General features: G+C 40.9%; 1 protein-coding gene across 1 annotated transcript in view; it reads left to right on the forward strand.

Moving 5' to 3' along the window:
- LOC126176863 (proton-coupled amino acid transporter-like protein CG1139) overlaps nt 1-24663 on the forward strand; it is a 112834-nt gene that overhangs the window by 78511 nt on the left and 9660 nt on the right. The window contains exon 9 of the mRNA XM_049924054.1: nt 19060-19226. Coding sequence (XP_049780011.1) covers nt 19060-19226 — 167 coding nt within the window. The remainder of the gene's footprint in view (nt 1-19059; nt 19227-24663) is intronic.

The following is a 24663-nucleotide window of genomic DNA, read 5'->3' on the forward strand; positions in this document are numbered from 1 at the left end:
AACGCAGATTCGACAGTTTACAATTACAATACCGATTGCTGCTTGGTCCCCGTATGTCCTGACTTTGCCCCATACCCTTTGAGGCTGCTGTCCTTTCTGTACTTGCCCGAGGTCATCTAACCTAAAAAACTGCCCAGACCACACTACACAACCCATGTAGCCGCCTGCTGTGTGTAGTGGACTCCTGACCTATCCATCAGAACCTGAAACCCCACCACCCTATGGCACAAGTTGAGGAATCTGCAGCCCATATGGTCACAGAACTGTCTCAGCCTCTGATTCAGAACCTCCACTCGGCTCTGTACCAAAGGTCCGCAGTCAGCCCTGTCGACGATGCTGCAGATGGTGAGATCTGCTTTCATCCCACTAGCAAGACTGGCAGTCCTCACCAAAACAGATAGCCTCCAGAAGCCAGAGAGGATTTCTTCCGATTCTTAGTGAGACACATCATTGGTGCTGCCATGAGTGACCATTTGCAGATGGGTGCACGCTGTACTCTTCATGGCATCCGGAAGGACCCTTTCCACATCTGGAATGACTCCCCCCGGTATGCACACGGAGTGCACATTGGTTTTCTTCCCCTCCTTTGCAACCATATCCCTAAGGGGCCCCATTACGTGCCTGACATTGGAGCTCCCAACTACCAGTAAGCCCATCCTCTGCAACTGCCTGGATCTTGGAGACTAAAACTGTCTGCTGGACCGAGACTCGAACTCAGGACCTTCGCCTTTTGTGGGCAAGTGCTCAAATCTCATTCAGGAAACATCCTCCAGGCTGTGGCTAAGCCACAGGATCTCCAGGAGTAGGATCTCCAGTCCCTCCTCAAATCCTTAGGCCCATACCAGAACCTCTCCCTCAAGTCCATCTCTTTCCTTATCCCCACCACTCCTCGCACTCCTACCTTCTACATGTTTCCTAAAATCCATGAACCAATCTATCCAGATTGCTCTGTTGTGGCTGGCTACTGTACACCCATTGAGAGAATCTGCTCTCACAGACCAACACCTTCAGCCTATTAATCACAACCTACCCTCCTATAAAAAAGCTACCAACCATCCTCCAACAACACTCCATAGCTCCTGATTCTATACCATATGGTGCCCAGCACTATTGATGCCACCTCCATTACACTAACATCCCCCATGCCCATGGCCTTACTGCTATTGAATACTACCTTCCCCAATCCCTGATGAATTTCAAACCAACCACCTCCTTCCTAGTCATCATAACCAATTTTATCCTCACCCACAATTACTTCTCCTTTGAAGGCATTACCTACAAACAAATCCAAGGTGTGGCTATGGGCACCCACATGACCTCATCCTATGCCAACCTATTCAAGGGCCATCTACAGGAATTCTTCCTGAACACCCAGAATCCGAAACTCCTCACCTGGTTCAGATCCTTTGATAACATCTTCGTAATCTGACTTGAGGATGAGGATACCCTATCCACATTCTTCCAGAACCTCAATCCCACTAGAAATATACCAAGTGCCTCACTGATGTATGCAATTACCCTCCCAACCTTGTTCAAAATCAAATTTCCCATGCCTTATCTTTCCAGTCACCTGCTACCTCCCAGAGTCTCACCATCCATCCACAGAGGAGCATTGCTCTCATGGTGCAGTACCCCCTAGGACTGGAGCAACTGAATCACATTATCCACCAGGGTTTTCACTACTTCTCACAATGCTCTGAAATGAGAAATGTCCTACCCATCATCCTTCCCACAGTGATATTCCATTGCCCACCGAACCTACACAATATCCTCGTCCATCCCTACACAACCCCTGCTCGCAACCCCTTGCCTCATAGTTCATACCCTGTAATAGACCTGGATGCAAGACCAGTCCTGTACATCCTCCCACCACCATCTACTCCAGTCCAGTCACAAACATCGCCTTTCCCATCAAAGGCAGGGGTACTTGCAATACCAGGCATGTGATTTACAAGTTAAGCTGCAACCACTGTGCAGCATGCTATGTGGGCATGAACAACTGATAAGCTATCTGTCCACGTGAATGACCACCAACAAACTGTGGCCAAGAAACTGTGCTGAGCAAGCCACCCAACACTACATTCTTCATTTCAATGACTCCATACAGCCTGTGCCATTTGGATCCTTCCCAACAACACCAGCTTTCTGAATTGTGCAGGTAGGAAGTCTCCCAGCAATATATCCTACATTGCTCTAACTGTCCCAGCCTCATCAGCCTTCATTATTCATTGTCCTTACCCATCCAGCCCCTTCCATGTACCCATTCCAACACTGCACAGCCCTCTTTCCACAATGTATCTCCTTTTCCACTACCCCTCTGCCCTCTCCCACCCTCTGTATAACCACCTGACTGCACCTAGCTGCACTACCCTCTCTCTACCTCATCCCTGCTCACTCCCATAAGCAGCAGATTACCGCCTTGCCAACCAGTTATACCCCCCTCCCCACCCCAGCCTCCTCCTTACCCCCACCACATGGTTGCCTCTCCCATAATACATTGCTGCTCACAGTCTGACTTCAGCTGCCAGCAACTGTGGTCTTGTGGGTGTAAACTGGGATTGTGTGTGTGTGTGTGTGTGTGTGTGTGTGTGTGTGTGTGTGTGTGTGTGTGCTATTTTTAACAAAGGCCTTGTTGGGCAAAAGCTCACTTTCCAACAGTCTTTTTTGTTGTGCCTATCTGCAACTCAGCATCTCCACTATGTGTGAGTAGCAACTGCCCTTGACAATATTTTTTCCAATGAGAAATGTTATTCTTGTCCCTGGATTAGCCATAAATTTGCTCCTGCTTTGGTTGAGAAAGGCATAGATGTCTCTGACAATGATGGATGTAAGATGTTCAAAAGGGAAGAGCTACATTTCTCAAGATTGGAGTCGAATCCCAGTTATAAACTAAAAAATGTTGAACCTGTGTCCCTTGAGAATGCCTTAGCTGTTAGTAATGTTAATAACAAGGAAGATGTATCACGTCATAGACTTGGTGAAGTTGGAGTTGGCACTGGACTTACGTGATGTTTACAGAGTGGAGGCACAAAGTGGATTCTGTAGACAAGTGTAAAACATGTATGCTTAGTAAGATGTCTAAATTTTGTAAGGATGGAAGACAGAATCAGTGTGAGGTGCTAGGCTTGTTGCATATGGATTTATGTGGGCTCATTGAGCAAATCCCATACAGTACTAGTGGATGGCTGTTCTAGGATATTCTGTTATTTTCTCAAGGGTAAAGATCAAACACGGGAATTATTTACTGAGTTAGAAAATAAGTTTGATGCAAACATCAAAGCTATCAGGCCAAACAATTAATCAAACAGAACTAACAGGCTATACTGAATGTAAAATAGAAAGGAAGACAGTATAAATTGTCACATATTTGTTTGACTCATGAGAGTGTGATATGGAAATGTTGAAAATCCTGAACTTGGAGATGTATGAAGACCAACATTAACTATCCAGTGAAAGCTTACATACAGATATTCAAGGTACAAGCAATTAAACAAGGACTCTGGGAGTAAGCCCATACAACAGCCTTCTACATGTCACTCCAGTAGGTATCCTACAGACAAGGTAGCACATACAACAGCATTTCAGCAATCATTCTTCTTGGTCTCCATATTTGAATGGGGCTGGAAGAAGCTCTAAGATGCAGTACAGTGAAAAGTACCCTCTTGGATTAACTTTACACTGCTTTGTGGAGTATAAATGAAGATGTAAATACAGCTGTAGAATAAACTATGGTAGCAGCGGCATATGTATAAGTTAAAATCAAATCTCAGTTCTATTGGCTTTTTTCTTAGAAATTTCCTTCATTATGTTGATCTGCAGTTAGGTTTAGTAACATACTTTCACTCATTACTGGACTATGTCATAACCTTCTGTGGAAACAAGCCAAAATCAAAAAAGTATTTATTTTGAAGACACATGTAGGAAGAACATTGTGTGAAGTTGGTAACTGAACATCTTGTTGCAGCCTCTTCAGGGACCCAGAATTGTTACACTCACATATCAATTAAAAGACATCTTCCATACACCATGAGCTGCACTAGAAATGTTTTATTTTCTAAAACCAGTTTTCAGATTTATAACCCATCATCAGTGGCATGTGGTACGGAGGAGCAAACAACTGTATGTGTGTGGTTTCTACAAAATGACAGCTGCACATATACAATAGTAATACACTCCTGGAAATGGAAAAAAGAACACATTGACACCGGTGTGTCAGACCCACCATACTTGCTCCGGACACTGCGAGAGGGCTGTACAAGCAATGATCACACACACGGCACAGCGGACACACCAGGAACCGCGGTGTTGGCCGTCGAATGGCGCTAGCTGCGCAGCATTTGTGCACCGCCGCCGTCAGTGTCAGCCAGTTTGCCGTGGCATACGGAGCCCCATCGCAGTCTTTAACACTGGTAGCATGCCGCGACAGCGTGGACGTGAACCGTATGTGCAGTTGATGGACTTTGAGTGAGGGCGTATAGTGGGTATGCGGGAGGCCGGGTGGACGTACCGCCGAATTGCTCAACACGTGGGGCGTGAGGTCTCCACAGTACATCGATGTTGTCGCCAGTGATCAGCGGAAGGTGCACGTGCCCGTCGACCTGGGACCGGACCGCAGCGACGCACGGATGCACGCCAAGACCGTAGGATCCTACGCAGTGCCGTAGGGGACCGCACCGCCACTTCCCAGCAAATTAGGGACACTGTTGCTCCTGGGGTATCGGCGAGGACCATTCGCAACCGTCTCCATGAAGCTGGGCTACGGTCCCACACACCGTTAGGCCGTCTTCCGCTCACGCCCCAACATCGTGCAGCCCGCCTCCAGTGGTGTCGCGACAGGCGTGAATGGAGGGACGAATGGAGACGTGTCGTCTTCAGCGATGAGAGTCGCTTCTGCCTTGGTGCCAATGATGATCGTATGCGTGTTTGGCGCCGTGCAGGTGAGCGCCACAATCAGGACTGCATACGACCGAGGCACACAGGGCCAACACCCGGCATCATGGTGTGGGGAGCGATCTCCTACACTGGCCGTACACCACTGGTGATCGTCGAGGGGACACTGAATAGGGCACGGTACATCCAAACCGTCATCGAACCCATTGTTCTACCATTCCTAGACCGGCAAAGGAACTTGCTGTTCCAACAGGACAATGCACATCCGCATGTATCCCGTGCCACCCAACGTGCTCTAGAAGGTGTAAGTCAACTACCCTGGCCAGCAAGATCTCCGGATCTGTCCCCCATTGAGCATGTTTGGGACTGGATGAAGCGTCGTATCACGCGGTCTGCACGTCCAGCACGAACGCTGGTCCAACTGAGGTGCCAGGTGGAAATGGCATGGCAAGCCGTTCCACAGGACTACATCCAGCATCTCTACGATCGTCTCCATGGGAGAATAGCAGCCTGCATTGCTGCGAAAGGTGGATATACACTGTACTAGTGCCGACATTGTGCATGCTCTGTTGCCTGTGTCTATGTGCCTGTGGTTCTGTCAGTGTGATCATGTGATGTATCTGACCCCAGGAATGTGTCAATAAAGTTTCCCCTTCCTGGGACAATGAATTCATGGTGTTCTTATTTCAATTTCCAGGAGTGTATAAGTCTACTTACATTATGCACTTCATCTACATCTAAATCTACATGGACTACATCTGTATCTACAGGGATACTCTGCAAATTACACTTAAGTGCCTGGCAGAGGGTTCACCGAACCACCTTCACAATAATTCTCTATTATTCCACTCTTGAACAGTGCGTGGAAAAACAAACATCTATATTTTTCCGTGTGAGCTCTGATTTCTATTATTTTATTCTGATGATCATTTCTCCCCACATAAGTTCGTGTCAACAAAATATTTTTGTATTCAGAGGAGAAAGTTGGTGATTGAAATTTTGTGAAAACATCTTGCAGCAATGAGAAATACCTTTTTCTTTAATGATGTTCACGCCAAATCTCGTATCATGTCCATGACACTCCATACCCTATTTCTTGATAATATAAAACATGCTGCTCTTCTTTGAATTTTCTCAATGTACTCTTTTAATTCTGCCTGATAAGGATCCCATACCATGCAGCAGTACTCCAAAAGAGGACAGACAAGCATGGTATCGACAGTCTCTTTGGTAGATTTGTTACATCTTCTAAGTGTTCTGTCAATAAATCACAGTCTTGGGTTCCCCTTCTCAACAACATTTTCTATGTGTAACTTCCAATTTAAGTGTTAATAATTGTATTTGCTAGATATTTAGTTGAATTTACAGTCTTTAGATTAGATTGATTTATCATGTAAAAAAAGTTTAAACAGATTCCTTTAGCACTCATGTGGTTGACCTCATACTTTTCATTACTTAGTGTCAACTGTCAATTTTTGCACCACACAGATATCTTATATAAATATGATCTTAGAAATAACAGAAGACATATAATGCAAATTCCTTGACCTGTCAGTTCTGTTTTTACTCTATATAACAGTTATGTCGAACATTATTAGGCACTGTCACAGCCTAAAATTTGACAGCAATAACATACATAACAAACTGTGTAGTATGTTACAGGACATATTTCAGATCCTGTAATGTTAACTGACAAGCATGTCATTTCTGTAGAAGTGCTTAATGTAAGTAGAGTTATATTACTGCCATATATGTAAAAGTTATCATTTTGTAGAAATCGATGCACATACAGTTGTTTATTCCTCTGTATCATATGTCAATGATTATGGGTTATAAACCCAAATACAAGCTTTAGCAAATAAAATATTTCTAGTGCCGCTCATGGTGTATACAGGTTGTCTTTTAATAAATATCTGAAAGCTGCAGATCACCAGGCACTCAAGATTTTTACATGCCAATTAATCTACAGCCTAATGTCATTTGTGATTAATAAAAAAGAGTGAATTTAGGATGAACTGTGAAATTTACAATCACAATACCAGAAATACAAACAATTGTCATACAGACTATGCACCACTATCTATGTTTCAGAAAGGAGTTTCATAATCCAGTGAAAAAGTTCATAAATGTTGTTGGTAGACATCAAGCAGGAAACTGAAAATCCCCATATGTTCACAAACATCCTTTCTAAAATTTTATTATGTACTCAGTTATTTCCTGGATGCCTTCATCTACAGTTTTTAGCCTCTCTAGCTCCCTCTAGTTCCATTGAAGTTACTTCCTGACGTCTTAACAGGCGTCCTATCACACTGTCCCTTCTTCCTGCCAGTGTTTTCCCATATATGCCTTTCTGCAGAGAACCTCCTCATTTGTTTTCTTATCAGACCACCTACCTTTCAACATTCTTTTGTAGTAACATATCTCAAATGCTTCAGTTCTCCTCTGTTCCAGTTTTCGCACGGCCCACATTTCATTACAATGCAATTCTGTGCTCCAAACATACAGTATCAGTAATTTCTTCCTCAAATTGAAGCCTATGTTTGTACTAGCAGACTTCTCTTAGCCAAGAATGCTCTCTTTGTCAGTGCTAATTTGCTTTTTATGTTCCCTTTGCTCTATCCATCTTGGGTTATTTTGCTGCCTCGATACCAGGATTCCTTAACTTCATCTACTTTGTGATTCCCAATTCTGATGTTAAGTTTCTAACTGTTTTCATTTCTGGTACTTCTCATTACTTTCATCTTTCTTCAATTTACTATCAAGCCATATTTTGTGTTCATAAGACTCTTCATTTCTTTCAACACATCCAGTAATTCTTCTGCACTTTCAACGAGGATGCCAATGTCATCAGTAAATCATTGATATCCTTTCACCTGCAGTTTTAGTCTACTCTGAAACTTTTATTGTATTTTTGCCGTTGCTTCTTCCATGCGTAGATTGAAAAGTGAAGGCAAAAGACTACATCCCTGTCTTACGCCCTTTATAATCTGAGCATTTTGTTCTTGGCCTTGCAGTTTTATTATTTGCTTTTGGTTCTTGTTCACATTGTATATTACTCATCTTTCTCTATAGCTTACCCCTGTTTTTATCAGAATTTTGAACATCTTGCACCATTTTACATTGTCAGACTCTGTTTCCAGGTTGACAAATTTTATCAATCTGTTGTGATTTTTCTTCTGTCATGCTTCCACTATCAACTGCAACATCAGAACTGCCTGTCTCGTGCCTTTAACTTTCCTAAAGCCAAACTGATCATCATGTAACAGAGTCTCAATGTTCTTCTCCATTCTTCTGTATATCATTCTTGCCAACGATTTAGATCCATTACCTGGTAAGCTGATTGTGCCTTAGTTCTCACACTTCTTGTCTCCTGTTATCTTTGGAACTGTGTGGTGATGGTTTTCCAGAATTCCGATGGTATATCGCAAGTCTCATACATTTTCCACACCAACTGAAATAGTTATTTTGTTGCCACTTCCCCAGTGGTTTTAGAAATTCTGATGAAATGTTATATATCACTTCTGCCTTATTTGATCTTAAGTCATCCAAAGCTCTTTTAAATATTGACTCTAATATTGGAACCCTCATCTCTTCTCTGTCGACTTCTGTTACCCATGGTTTCCATCAATTACCTTCCTTGTACCTGTGTTTTCCTTTCCAGCTTCGGGACTGCAATTCTTAGATATGTCCATTTCTCTTCAACTGAACTACCTACAGAGCTGTTCATTATTGCAGTATCATTAGCGTCACAGAACTTCAAGCATACTCTTCATTTCTTATTACTTCTGTACCCTACTCCTCTGCACAATGATTTTTCCTGACTAGTCTCTTAAACTTAAGCATACACTTCATCATAGCTAAATTGTGATCTGAGTCTGTACCTGCTCCTGGGTACACCTTGCAAACCAATATCTGATTTCAGAATCTCTGCCTGACCATGATGTAATCTAACTGGAATTGTCCCATATACCCTCGCCTTTTCATGTTATAACTCCACCTCTTATGGTTCTTGGACAAAGTGTTCATTATTACTAGTTGAAATGTGTTGCAAAACTCAATTAGTCCTTCCCTCTCTCATTCCTACTACCAATCCCATATTCTCCTGTAACCCCTTCTTCTACTCCTTCCCCTAGAACTACATTCCAGACTCCATGACTTTTAGATTTTTATCTCCCTTTACATACTGAACTACCCTTTCAATGTCCTCATATTAGAGTCAATATTTAAAAGAGCTTTGGATGACTTAAGATCAAATAAGGCAGAAGTGATATATAACATTTCATCAGAACTTCTAAAACCACTGGGGAAGTGGCAACAAAATAACTATTTCAGTTGGTGTGGAAAATGTATGAGACTTGCGATATACCATCGGAATTCTGGAAAACCATCACCACACAGTTCCAAAGATAACAGGAGACAAGAAGTGTGAGAACTAAGGCACAATCAGCTTACCAGGTAATGGATCTAAATCCTTGGCAAGAATGATATACAGAAGAATGGAAAAGAAAATTGAGACTCTGTTACACATGTCTACCCATAAATCCTTCTCTTTTTTCCATTCCACTTCACTGACACTCACTATATCTAGATTGAGCCTTAGCATATCCATTTTCAGATTTTCTAGTTTCTCCACCATGTTCATACTTCTGACATTAGAAACCCAAACTCGCAGAATGTTACGCTTTTGTTGCTTATTCAATCTTTGTCTCTTGGTTACCTTTCTCTTTTTCCTCTTTGCTGTCCCCTTACTTGTGGATACACCTCATGTGTCTTTAATGCAGTGGTTTCCATTGCCTTCTGCATCTTCATGCTATTGATCAATGCTGATTCTTCCACCTTTTATGGGCAGTTCTCACACCAAGGGCAAGAGTGTACCCTGAACTTCTGTCCATTCCTCTGCCCTCTTTGACAAGGTTGAGGGTAACTTCTTAGGCTGGAAGTCTTTGGCCACCATTGCTGATTTTCATTCCAAATGCAAGCAATGGCAGGACCTGTGACATTTTGATTATTGGTCAGAGACATACCCCTAGGCCACTGGTGCTTTTACAGACACTTCATAGTATTCTGTTTTATGTCACATAAATACTTTGTGCTGACAGCACCTAGGAAGTGAAGAGAGAAGAACTATCTTTTTTTGAGTAGCTACCGAGCAACGTGGCACACACCTAGCCGTCCTGATTTAGGCTTTCCATAATTTCCCTAAATAGCTTCAGGCAAATGCTGAGATGGTTCCTTTGAAAGAGCAGGCTGGCTTCCTTCCCCATCCTTTCCTAATCTGATGGGACTGATGACCTCATTGTTTGGTCCCCTCCCCTAAATCAACTACCATCAAAGTAGCTGTTTATTCATAAAATATATGCTCATATTTAACACAGGTTACTCTAGAAGTAAATCCCATTTTTATCTGTTCGAGTAGATTGTCACTAGTCATTGCTTGTCCATGTTTACTCTAGAGAGATCCCTGTAGTGTCTGCCTCTTCCTGTTAATACATAACTTAACTCATTCTACATCCCCAAAGGCTCCCCTTCATGATGATATTCGCAGAACATGATGTGTGATGACACTAATTACTCAGTGATCTCACCTGTGATTCTTAATGTATGGAAAAGATCTTCATGTAGAAGATGAAGTAATTAACAATATGTTAATTTTAAATACAGAAACAGGCACTGTGTCTCTGTAGTAATTTATATCTTGAGTCATCCTACAAAACTCACCTTCATCACCGAATTCACTTGGTATAACTTCATTTACTAATCTGCATGTTACTACACGTTCTACCACTGCTGTCATGGTGCACATCATGTTTGAGCAGCGTGCTGTTCAGCAGCTCCAGGCAACCCACCAGAGGCTGTCGACCACGGACAGCACCTTCGTCACCTGCAGCAGAAAGCCAGTGGCTCCTGGTGGACAAAAGCCCTTTATATTTTCATGTACTGGCTCCTGCCAGCCACTGTTGTACATTCTAGAAACTGTATTGGACTGTCTATGTTATACCGCCAGCCACTGTTGTACATTCTAGAAACTGTATTGAACTGTCTATGTTATACTGTCATGTTGTTGGTATAATTTTTTTTTAATTGCTGTCCTGCTGCTTTCTAGCTTTTTACTATTAGTGTAAATAGTATGTAGAGGTTTAGATCATCCATTCATCCACACATCATGAAGGGCAATAGCTATCATGAAGAAGTGCCTTCAGGGATGTGCAAATGGTTGAGTACTACATTAAGAGGCAGAAGCAGTCACTACATGCTAATTCTGTGAAGCATACCAACAACCAATTACAACTAATACTAATATACTCTTGTTAGCTATGGGAATTACTTTTAGATTAATAGAGAAAGCTGTTACTTTTCAAAAAAGCCACTGAATTTCTTGTTGCATTACCCAGCTGCTGTTTCAACCAACTACTTCATAGTAAACATTTCCATAAATTTACTGATTTCAGATAATACTATAAGCTGTTTATCTACTAGGAAGATTGAAACATGTTTAATGTGAACATTGAAGTTAACTAGAATTTTTGTCCCCATGCCCCAATGTTCTGATAAATTACAGAAGTAATCAATAATGAAGTGTTGTTTTATTGATTTTGTTTAGAATATCTTGGGGTTTCCAATTTCCTGCCTGATGTCTGCCAGTAACCTGCTAAAGACTTTCTCGCCAGAATATAGAAGTCAGTTATTATGAAATGTAGATTGGGATGCACAGTCTAAATCAAAATTATTTTTTCTTTTACTACTATAGTCATGTTATTTATAGTTTATGCTAATTTCATTCTTATAATTAGCCACACCACCATTAGGGAGTAAATGTAATGGTGCATGAGTGTAGGAATTGCTGGGAACCTGAACGAAGCTTCTCCAATATTTTCAGAATCAGTATTTAACACTCAAACTGCACACTTATGTAGAACAAGTATGTTCATGGTCCTAGCTACACCAGTCTGAAAGATTTTTTATAGGACAGTATAGTGTGAAAATATGCCCAGTATGCTATGAATCTTTTCTACAGGTCAATACAGTGACTGAAGTTTTTAAATTCAAAGGTATACAACTAAGAATTGTGTTTAACTTATTCTTATAGTGGTGTCAACTCAGTTTGTTATCCAGCTGCAGACCAGAAAATTTGACACACAGACCTTCATTTATGTGTACCCACTGATATCTACTTCTGATACATTATTTACTTGGAATACCACAGTATGAGTTTTTGTAAAGTTGAGTATTAAGGTGTTTATCGACAACCTGTAACCAATTAAGTTTCACTATTCTCTTGGATGTGTGTGGAATGACAAGCCATTCCTTATACCATTGGGCATAAAAACAAATTCTCTGTATGAATCCCTGAATTGTTTAATTAGTTGCTCAAGATTAGCCTTTAATACCATAACTCTTCTAACACAATAACAGCAGCAGAATAGTTAATTTTGTTGCCATAAAATGTAATTGCTAGTTCGTCGATGCGTTCTTGACTGGTAGGAACAAGGAAGGCAGGTCGTCCGGGCAATTTCTTATATGGTCCCAGTTGCCATAAAAAAACTCCAACGCAGACATTAGCTGTAAACAATAATAATTTCAAAAAACTTATGACACTGAACTGCAGTAACTGGGTTTTATTAGTATTCTGGTTTTGGCTGTAAGCCATCATCTGGTACCAAAATCACTTGAAACATTTCATTTGTCATGAATAGTGAAAGAAAAAGCATTGAATATTTTAATCCATATGAAACAATAACAAAACACTCATTCTTAGCATTTACAAAAGTAGCAATCGTCCTTGTAAATGCTAAGAATGAGTGTTTTATTATGTGTTTAATGTAGATTAAAATATTCAGTGCTTTGTGGTGCCATGTCATATGAAGATAATGATTGCTGTGCTTGTAAATGTAAAGAATAAGTTTTTTTTGTGTTTCATGTTGATTAAAATATTCAGTGCTTTGTTTTTCAATATTCTTGACAAATTAAATGTTTTTAAGTGATTTTCATACCAGATGATGGATTACAGATGAAACTGATAGTATTAATGAAATACAGTTAATGCATTTCAGTGTCATGAGATTTTTGAAACACTTATTGACTGCAAAAAATTATCTGAAAAAAAAGCTATCTACATAATATACATCCAACCCGAGATATTTCTCATCCCTCCAAGTGGTGTTCCATCAGGCACCCAACTTTCACATCCTAGTCCATCCCTATGCCACTCCCAATCCCGACCCCTAGCCACAAGGATCATACTAATGTGGAAGACCTAGGTGGAAAACCTGTTCAGTCCAGCCACCCAGCACTTCCTATGACTCTTTGCCACAAGGATCATACTAATGTGGAAGACATAGGTGCAAAACCTGTCCAGTCCAGCCACCCAGCACTTCCTATTCCAGTCTTGTCACAGGTTTATCCTACCCCATGAGAGGCCAGGCCACCTGTGAAAGCAGCCATTTCATTTACCAGCTATGCTGCAATCATTGTACAGATTTTTACATTGGTGTGAATACCAACCAGCTGTCCACCAGGATGAAAGGCCACTGACAAACTGTGGCCAAGAGCAAAGGACACCACCCTGTGGCACAACATGCAGCTGAACATAACACATTTGACTTCAATGGTTGCTTCACTACCCGAGCCATCTGGATCCTTCCTTCCAACACCATCTTCTCTGAAATGCACAGATGAGAGTTATCCTTACGACATATTTTCCACTCCCATAAATATCCTGGCCTCAACCTACGGAAACATATTGCTCCCACACCATCCACCAACAGTTTCCATGTCCTATCATCTCCTCCCCATTCTTACCTCACACCCTCTTTATTTGCAGCTGTCTGTCAATGCATCCACCCGTCTTTCCTGTTCTTCTTATTTATTTATTTATTTATTTGCTTTTTTCGCTACCTCCCTTCCCCACAACCTCCTGACACTGTGCCTGTTGGAATCTAGTCCCTGTACACTCCACTAGACAGCATTTATCTCTCTCAACACTACTGTCCCTTCCCTTTTCCCATCCCATCCACATTGCTGCTTGCATCTCACATGATGTTGCCTTCTGGCCTGAGATGCTGGAGTTGGTGGTCATGTGTGCATGAGGTGTGTGTGTGTGTGTGTGTGTGTGTGTGTGTGTGTGTGTGTGTGTGTGTGTGTGTGTATGTATGTCTTTACTGATGAAGCCTATGGCCCAATAGCAACATGTGAGTGTCTTTTAATTGTACCTGTCTGCAACTTGACACGTCTTCTTTACGGTAAGTAGCAATCTATCTTTCCCTACATTGTCAATATGCCTACACAATTGTTAATCATTTATACAATGTGCAGAATTAGTTTGTAACAGCTATTTTACAACTAAATCTACATTCACACTCCTAGCACACTGTGAAAACCACTGTGATGTGAATGACAGAGGAGGCCTCCACATTACTATGTTCTAGCATTTCTTTCCATTCCATTCACATATGGGACATGAGAATAAAGAATGTTTAAATGACTCTGTTCATGTTGTAATTAGTTTCATCTTTTCTTTGCAGCCCCTATGGAAGAAATACACAGGGGGCTGTAGTATATTCCCTGTTACTACTTTTGCTGATAAGCCAAATTACTTTTCGAAATCATTAAGTACTGCATCTACCTGCCTTATTGGTCCACAGCTTTCACAATATCACATGAGAAAAGCATAAATTGGTTTTCAAATGGCTCATGCCACCCAAGGGCTACTACTGCATGGGATGACCACTACCTATGGATTATGACTCGGAGCAGCCCTGACAGCAACGCCACCATGCCAAATAACGCTTTTTGTGCAGCAATAGGACATCGTGTTATGACTCAAACTGTGCGCAATAAGCTGCATGATGTGTAACTTCACTCCTGACGTCCATGGTGAGGTCCATCGTTGCAACCACAACATGCAGCGTGGTACAGATGGACCCAACAATGTACCGAAAGGACTGCTCAGGACTGACATCACATTCTCTTCACTTATGAGTGTCACATATGCCTTCAAGCAGACAATTGTCAGAGACATGTTTGGAGGCAACTAGGTCAGGCTGAATGCCTTAGACACACTGTCCAACAAGTGCAGCAAGGTGGAGGTTCCCTGATGTTTTGGGGTGGCGTTTAATGGGGCCAACGTATGCCACTGGTGGTCATGGAAGGCACCGTAACAGCTGTACGATACATGAATGCCATCCTCCAACCAATAGTGCAACCATATTGGCAGCGTATTGGCGAGGCATTCGTCTTCATGGATGACAATTCAGGCCTCCATCATCCACATCTTATGAATGACTTCCTTCAGGATAATGACATCACTCGACTAGAGCAGCCAACTTGTTCTCAAGACACGAACCCTATCAAACATGCCTGAGATAGATTGAAAAAGGCTGTTTATGGACGACATGACCCACCAACCATTCTGAGGGATCTATGCAGAACTGCTGCTGTGGAGTAGGACAATCTGGACCAACAGTGCCTTGATGAACTTGTCGATAGTATGCCACGATGAATACAGGCATGCATCAATGCAAGAGGACATGCTACTGAGTATTACAGGTACCGGTGCATACACCAATCAGGACCACCACCTCTGAAGGTCTCGCTGTATGGCGGTACAACATGCAATGTGTGGTTTTCATGAGCAATAAAAAGGGCAGAAATGATGTTTACGTTGATCTCTATTCCAATTTTCTGTACAGGTTCTGGAACTCTCAGAACTTTTTTTGATGTGTGTATCTAGAATTTGATAAAGGTTCCATTGGGCCTTTTTCAGTATTAGCAAATTCAGTTGTTTCTCAATTCCATTGATATTAATATCTATATCAGTCATCTGAGCAGTGGTACAAGATTTAAACAAGGGCAGAACTACTAGTTCCCCCCTTGAAAACAGAATTCAGCATTTCTGCTTTTGCTTACTATCAATCATTTGATTTCCTGTATCATCCATCTAGACGTCAACTTTGGTGCCTCAAACAGCCTTTATTTGGTAGTCACTGAAGGCTTCAGGTATAATGCTTTTGAGGGCCAAATACAGCTTATTTATCTATGGTCCACTTAGTTAATGTATGCCTTGACTCATTTCACACCCCTGAAGAATTTCCTCCATGGCAAAACCTATGGAATACCCTGAATGAAGACCATTCTGCAAATTAATACTGTCTTCTGGCATTGCTGCTTTCTTATAGATAACCATATCATCATGAACAGTCTTAAGGAGCTTCCAGTGCTTTCTACTATATTATTTATGAACAAGAACAGTAATGGTCCTATCATACTTTTTCGGGGTACTCCAGGAATTACCTTTACATCTGTTGATTTTGATCGGTTGAGAGTAATGTGTTGACTTATATTTACAAGGAAGTTTTGAATCCAGTTACAAATATGGTATAATACTCAGTAAACTCATATATTCTGCACTAAATGCCAGTGTGAGACGCTGTCAAATGCCTTCCTGAAGTCAACAAACATGAGATCAACCTGAGTGATATCTGCCTACAGCACTATGTGTCTCATGGAGGAACAGAGTGAGCTGAGTTTCACAAGATCTCTATTTGCGGAATCCCTGTTGATTTTCATTGAGGACCTTTTTTGTTCTTCAAAAGCATCTTAAGGCTTGGACATAAAACAGAATCCACAATTCTACAATAGCATGTTGTCAATATTGTGTGTGTGTGTGTGTGTGTGTGTGTGAGTGTGTGTGTGTGTGTGTGTCTTTCCTATGATCTTTCTTGAAAATGAGAATGACCTGCACTTTTTCTAATCAATAAATATCCTTTGTTACTTCAGCAATCAATATGATAAACTGCAGCTAGAAGGGGAGTGATTTCTTTCACAAAATGTTTGTAGAATCTTATAGGTATCTCATCTGGTCCTGATGCCTTTCCACTACTTAGTGATTGTAGTTACAGATCTATTCAGTGTCAGTTATCTCAGTATCTACCATTTCATAGTTCATATGATGCTTGAAAGAAGGGACTATGTTACAGTCTTCCATGATGAAACAATCTGAGAAAACAAAATGCAGTATTACAGCCTTCTCTCTGTTATCTCCTGTGTCAGTACCAGTATGGTCACTGAGTGAATGAACAATGCATTTTCAACCACTTACATATTTGAAGTGAGATCAAAACCTCTTATGGTTTTTACTTAAATCAATTGACAGAATTTTACTTTCAAAGTCATTGAACACTTCTCTCATTTATCTTCTTAAACTTATTTTTGCTTCATTCAGCTTCTGTCAGCTAGGTTTTGACTCTCTTTGTTTACATAGCAATTTCCTAACATGCCTATTAAACCACAGTGGGTCTTTCCCATCCATTAAGACCTTGCTCCAAAAATATGTGTCTAAGGCATATTGAATGAAACGTTTGAAATTTATCTACTTGTGCTCCTCATCTTCATCCTCAGCATTGAATATCTGATGGTGAGTACTCAGATACTCTGCAATGTGTATCCTGTCACTCTTACTGACACTGTTACTAATGTCATGTTCTTATTTATAGCCAAGTTAAAATTGCAGCACCTATACAGTCCTTTCATGCACATTTGTTTTCGTACAACTGTGCAGTTATTCTATGAAACAGAACCCTCTTAGTGTTTCCTAGCACTGCTGAATTAGTTGTCTCCTGAGATAAACTGTGAAGCAAGCACCAATCCCCTCTTAAATTAAAATCTCTGTCCCTCTTTATATGGTGGTGTCTTTCTCTCTCAATCCTGGTTTATAGCATCTAATTTTATGATTTTAATTAGGGCAATGCACGGCAATTGTCCATTTGCTTGGCTGCTTCAGGTAGGACTGCTGCTTATGCTCTTGGCACTTCCCCTTATCTGTCCTACCAAACCAATTTACCCATTTGTCATCTAAACCTGTTAACTCAAATGACAGCTGTAATGTATATACTGTCCAGTCTGAGAACAGTAGTAGATGGGTATAATCCCTCTGAATGTGAAAGCATTTATAGAATTCATTTAAGTCTTTTGCTAACTTGATGAGCTTTGCTAGCAGTCATTAAGTGACTCAAGCTGTATTTCCTGTCAGAACCCCACTGGATTGAATGTGGCACATGCCTAGTTTATGGATACTTAGACTATCTTTAACAGTACAAAGTAGACCTTTCTACTCTGTTGGTCGGGTATAATGCAGTGGACACAGTGCTCCCATAGGAGTCTACTAGAATTATAGTGTCAAGCATCTATTTATGCCTGAGTTTGATTCCCAGTATCAACTATGTTCTTTGATGCACATGTGTTTTCTAGCATCCTCAGTCTACAGAATTCGCTGTCTCCCAGGATTTTTCTTAAGTTTAAAGATGAAGTGGCCAGTTAACTCTTAATAAACTGTACATTGGAGCTCATGTATTGGTAAAATTGACAACTCTATAACTGTATGATATATTACGTGAAATCTCTATTTCAACTGATACCTTTAATATGTTAGTCCAGAAACCTGTAATCTGTACCATTAGGCAGGTATAATTCTATCTCATTTCATGGTTATACTTTGTGTGGTGATTGTTGACAGATAATTTGCTTGGCTGCTTCTGATGTGTGTGCTACTTACATCCCTTGTCCCTCTCCTTAAGTGTTGTAATGGTAGCCTCCTCCCGCCTCTCCCACCACTACTGCTATATATGTTTGAGTTCATGCAGTGACCACACGATTGATGAAAGGAGCTCATCAAGACAACTGGGCAATACAAAATAATGTGTTCCAAATTGAAACAGTCAACAAAGATAGACACGTATGAAAACATTCCATGTATCAGTTACACTGGAGAGAGGGGAAGGCAGAAGGAGGGGGAGGGGGAGGAGAGAGATGGTAGAGAGTAGAAGGAGGACGAGGAGATTACTGTTTAAAGAGGTCATTAGAATTGGAGCACAAGTGCAGTGCAGATTAGGGAAGAATGGGTACCGAAACTGGTTGTGCCCTTTCAAAGGAACAATACTGGCACTTGCCTGAAGTGATTTAGGAAAATTTTAGAGAAATCATGGAAAGTCAAAATCTGGGTAGCTGCATGTGATTCTGAGCCATCATCCTCCTGAATCCACCACCTCGCTCTGTAGTAGAGAGTAAAGAGTAGAGAGAGAGATTGAGAGAGAGAGAAAGAGAGAGAGAAAGCTTATTTAAAAAGTGTGAACAGTCCAAATTAAGCACATCCATAACAACTGTATATTTTTACAGATTGGCCCAGTTGGTTAAGATCAAGATTGCAGTGGCAATCTTCTTCACATATGCGCTGCAGTTCTATGTTCCCTTTGAAGTCATCTGGAACGCATCCAAGCACTATTTTGGCTCCTACAGATTGTTAGCTGAGTATGCCTTAAGGACAGTTCTTGTTTTATGCACAGGTAAGAGGTTTATAACTTCATTAACTATTTCATAATGTTGCTTATTTAAGTACCCATATGTGCAATGTTCTATTATAGAATGAAAATTGACACAATCATCATCTTAATGTATTAGATCAAATGACAGGTATAATTTATACACTGTCCAGTCAGAGAACACTTTCGGGTGGTTTTAACCCCTCCAGGTCTGAAAATGTTTGTAGAAACTATTTAAATCTTGTGATAACTTGATGGGATATTTTAGTGGTTATTAAATATACACAGACCCAAATTTTTGAAAGTGCTTGTTAACTACCAGTGAGACTTGTTTTTAGGAAGAGTTCTCTGAAACAGAACCATAAATGATCTCACAAGTGATTCATTCATTCATTCATTCATTCATTCATTCATTCATGCACTGTGTTTCACAGATGCCACAATGAAGGAGTACATACAGAGATATGGAATGAGTCAATCTGTACATTAATAGGTAGAATAGACATGCAGGCTACTTCTGTAAAGTATACTAACATAAAATTATTACTAGTGTTATTCTGTTCACACCAATATTTATGGTAATTACATCTAGATTATTATAAAACTGATAACCTTCAGTTTTCATAGTTTAGCTATGGACTCTCAATAAAGACACATGAGACCATGCTCTAAAACATCAGATCCAATGTAGAGTGCAGGGGACAGCTGTCAAGAAGTTTCCTGATCAATATAAGGGTAAGGCAATGAGACAACATTTCATGTACATTACCAGAAAAAAATTTGTACACCTGGAAAGATGATCTCAATTTTGATGCGATGATGGCTTATGCCACCTGGGGTATAGTATATGTACTGATAATGGTTTCAACATCATCTGCCAAAAAATCAACAGATAAGGTAGTGGCATAGCTACCAGGGCGCCATCTGTACCCACCCTTTAATAGGGAATGGTAACAGGAAAAAGACTCGCTGTGGAGCAAATATGTGAAGCAAATAGGTGACCATGTTATGCAGACACACTCATGCTTCCTACAGCCAACTGAGTGAGTTTGAAAGGGGCCAAAGAGTGGCCTTCTGAATAATGATATGGTCCCTTCACAGAATTTCCACATAAGCTGGATATGATTCATCAGTTGTGCAATCATTCTGGTATAGTGGTCATGTGAACATTCTCACACCCATAGATGAGATTCTGGACATCCAGTTCAGATTCCAATTAGGATTTTCATGTTGTCAGGGTGGTAGTGGCAGATATTACAGCTATCACAGCATAGATAAGAGGGCTTGTGAGTCTAGATGTATCAAAATGAACTGTTGCAAACTTGTTATTAACAGTGGGACTACTACAAACACACACACCTCTAGCCAGTCTTCCACTCACATCACAGAACCGATGTTCATGGCTCAACTGTTGCTGTCAGAGGATCACTAGAAAGATGGAATGGAGCACCATGGTGTTTAATGATGGAGGCAGACTCTGCCTGCAAGTGATGACCATTTGCACATACAATGTAGACAGGGTGAGTGCTGTCTTTTAGAGTGTATTTGTCTAAGACACACTGGCCCCACCCCAGTCCTTAAGGTTGGGGGTGTGGCAAACTACAACTCTTGTTCACCTTTCATGTTTCTGGAGGGGACACTAACCAGTGCTTGGTATGTGCAAAATGTAGTTAGACCATTTTCTTGCCATGCTTGCAACAGGAAGATGATGTGTAATTCCAACAGAATATTCCTTGCCCACACACTGGCTGTGAAAATCAATTTACTCCGTAAGATCTGCAGCAACTGCTCTGGCCATCGTGATCTCTGGATGTGTCTCCAATTGAGCACATGCGGGATATGATGGGTCTCGTCAGCCAGCAACTCTACAGAACAATGTGAACAGATCAAGCAGGTGTGGCATAATATGTCCCAGGGCAGCATTTGCCATCTGTATGATCAACAAGATGCCAGAGTTAGTGTCCACATTGCTGCCCATGAAAGCTACACCATATACTAGTATGGGTGTTTCGGAGTGGATCAACATTGGTACCTGAGAACTGCTTGTGCTATAGATCTGTAAATGTAATCATCTCATGCACGCGATATGCACTGTTGCAACAGTAAATTTTGTGCAAGCTGGAGACCTCTAAAAGGGTGTACTAGTGTTTCCCTGGTAGTGTGTATTATTTAACTATGTCATGGAAAAAAAGTCATCAGGGAATGGACCAAATCTCTACCAGCAAACACTGGGCTAACGACAGGGATCAAAGTAGACAGCAGAAAGATTCCATGCCTGGACTTTGCTGATGACTTGACCTTGCTGGAAAATGCCATGTGAGAGGCTTCTTTGTAACTACAGGCACTGCATTTAGCAGCACAGGGGACAGGCCTGTTGATTAAAATGAAAAAGACCAAAATCTTTACCAATATTCAAGATGGCCTGATAACAATTAGAGGCAACACTAACAAGCATATCAAGAGATCCAAACCATAAAGTATCTTGTGGAATGGATTTCAGATGATCCCAGTGAGATGGTAGCTTTTGAACAAAGGAAAATGAAACTACAGAGAGCATCTATGCTACCAGAAAAATGTACATCTTGAAACAGCTGTTGATCAAAATAAAACTAAGATATCATAACACAGTGGTCAGAGCTTTAGTCCTCTAACCAGCAGAATGTTTATCACTAAGTAACAAGACGTCAATGAGATTCCTCAAGTTACAAGAAAGGAAAGTTAGTGGCACCAAGGATCCTAGAGGATTGAAAACAATGACATAAACCTAATTGTGAACTCTGCCAAAATCAAGAAAATAACTTCACCAATGCAATGAGAAGAAGACAACTAGTGTTCTACAGCCAACTGTACAGTATGGAACCTTATAAGCTGTCCTATCAGATCTTCAAAGTAGCCAACAAGGGTAAAGCATCTGTGTCCCTTTGGATCAAACAAACAGAGAAAAACCTTCCAGAATTTCATATTAGGCAAGACATAATAATTAAGAGGGGTAACTGTCATTTAGCTATTGAAACCGGACCATTCCTAACATCCTTTACAGAAGTTAACCACAATGATATAAGGAAATGATCTGAGGAATGCAAGACAGAGTTCAGGAGGGAAAAAAAGACTATTGGGCTAACAGAAATGCTGAAGGTATTAACAAGAAAGCAGTCACTAAGCTTTACCAAGAACACCAGAAATGGCAGACAACAACATCACTGTAAAACTAGTATGGTCCTTACATGACCCAAACTAGTTAATAGGCTAGACACAGACATTAGGCAGGGAATTAAAAACACCCGGATGTTCAAAAACAAAGGAAAACAATATCTCTTTACCTGGTCCTTGAATTTATCGTAATATATTGACACAAGAAGATAAATTTTGCATATCTCCAACGTTTTTATTAACTAGATCATAACTTTGTCAGTATGTAGACAGCTGTGTAAAACTACACAGATGCTTTGGTTAAAGTGTTAGATAAAAATAACAGCTGAGTAATAGCAGAAGAGAAATACCAGTAGCTTGTATCAAAGTAAACATTTTTCTCCCAATATAGATGAACATAGATCACATAATCAGCATTAATACATTAACATTAGTCATAAATAGTTGTTAACACACTTTGTGGAAGTAGCCTGCAGTGGCTACTTTTACCAACTAATGTATAAGAACCATAACACATCTATATCAAAATGAGATAATTAGTTTGTCTGTATTTGGACTTACAAAGAGTTCATAGAAATTATGTATTATAATATGTAAAGCTGCTCTCTCTCTCTCTCTCTCTCTCTCTCTCTCTCTCTCTCTCTGCCCCCTTCTTCTTCTTCTTCTTTGTCAAAATGACTTTGAAGGAATTATTGTAAGTCCAACTCAAATACCAGAGTACTTTAATGAATTCTTTATAAATGTACCCAAGTCTGACATAGGTGTAACAGATTATCACAAAAAAGTAAATCCCTTTGGCCTAGGTGAAAACTCTGGAAACTTTACAACATTCTTAAAAGTTTCTGTGGAGGATGTAGAAAATGCTATTCCAATATTAAGAAACAAAAAATTTGCATGTTGGGATGGAATACGCACCAAAGTTAGTAAAGTGGTACACAAAAGAATTGCAAACCCACTAGCTCAAATAATAAATCAATGTTTTGAAGAGGGCTGTTTCCCAGAGGTACTGAAATATTCAGAAGTCAAACCACTGTTCAAGAAGGGATCAAGAGAGAGCATGGCAATTATTGTCCTATCTCAATTCTCAAAGTCCTATCTAAAGTATTTGAAAAACTAGCTGTTGCACAAATCCAAAACTTAATTGCAAAATATTCTGTTATTCTAAACAATCAATTTGGTTTTCAGCAGGGGAAAAAGACCATAGATGCACTAAACAGTTTCATTGAGGAAATAAGTACATCATTAGACAAGAGAAATAAGGTGGCAGGAATTTTCTGCAACCCCCAAAGGCATTTGATTCTGTAAACCATGCATTGCTTGTTTACAAACTTGAAAAGTATGGCATTAGCAGCAGTGCCCTATAATGGCTTAAATCCTACTTATCGAACAGAAAGTAAAGAGTTAGCATCTATTCAAATGGCGCATACTATTTTTCTGTCTGGGGAAAAGAATATATATTTTTATATATATATATATATATATATATATATATACACTCCTGGAAATTGAAATAAGAACACCGTGAATTCATTGTCCCAGGAAGGGGAAACTTTATTGACGCATTCCTGGGGTCAGATACATCACATGATCACACTGACAGAACCACAGGCACATAGACACAGGCAACAGAGCATGCACAATGTCGGCACTACTACAGTGTATATCCACCTTTCGCAGCAATGCAGGCTGCTATTCTCCCATGGAGACGATCGTAGAGATGCTGGATGTAGTCCTGTGGAACGGCTTGCCATGCCATTTCCACCTGGTGCCTCAGTTGGACCAGCGTTCGTGCTGGACGTGCAGACCGCGTGATACGACGCTTCATCCAGTCCCAAACATGCTCAATGGGGGACAGATCCGGAGATCTTGCTGGCCAGGGTAGTTGACTTACACCTTCTAGAGCACGTTGGGTGGCACGGGATACATGCGGACGTGCATTGTCCTGTTGGAACAGCAAGTTCCCTTGCCAGTCTAGGAATGGTAGAACGATGGGTTCGATGACGGTTTCGATGTACCGTGCACTATTCAGTGTCCCCTCGACGATCACCAGTGGTGTACGGCCAGTGTAGGAGATCGCTCCCCACACCATGATGCCGGGTGTTGGCCCTGTGTGCCTCGGTCGTATGCAGTCCTGATTGTGGTGCTCACCTGCACGGCGCCAAACACGCATACGACCATCATTGGCACCAAGGCAGAAGCGACTCTCATCGCTGAAGACGACACGTCTCACTTCGTCCCTCCATTCACGCCTGTCGCGACACCACTGGAGGCGGGCTGCACGATGTTGGGGCGTGAGCGGAAGACGGCCTAA

Source organism: Schistocerca cancellata, chromosome 3 (genome assembly GCF_023864275.1).
Source record: "Schistocerca cancellata isolate TAMUIC-IGC-003103 chromosome 3, iqSchCanc2.1, whole genome shotgun sequence".
Lineage (NCBI taxonomy): Eukaryota > Metazoa > Arthropoda > Insecta > Orthoptera > Acrididae > Schistocerca > Schistocerca cancellata.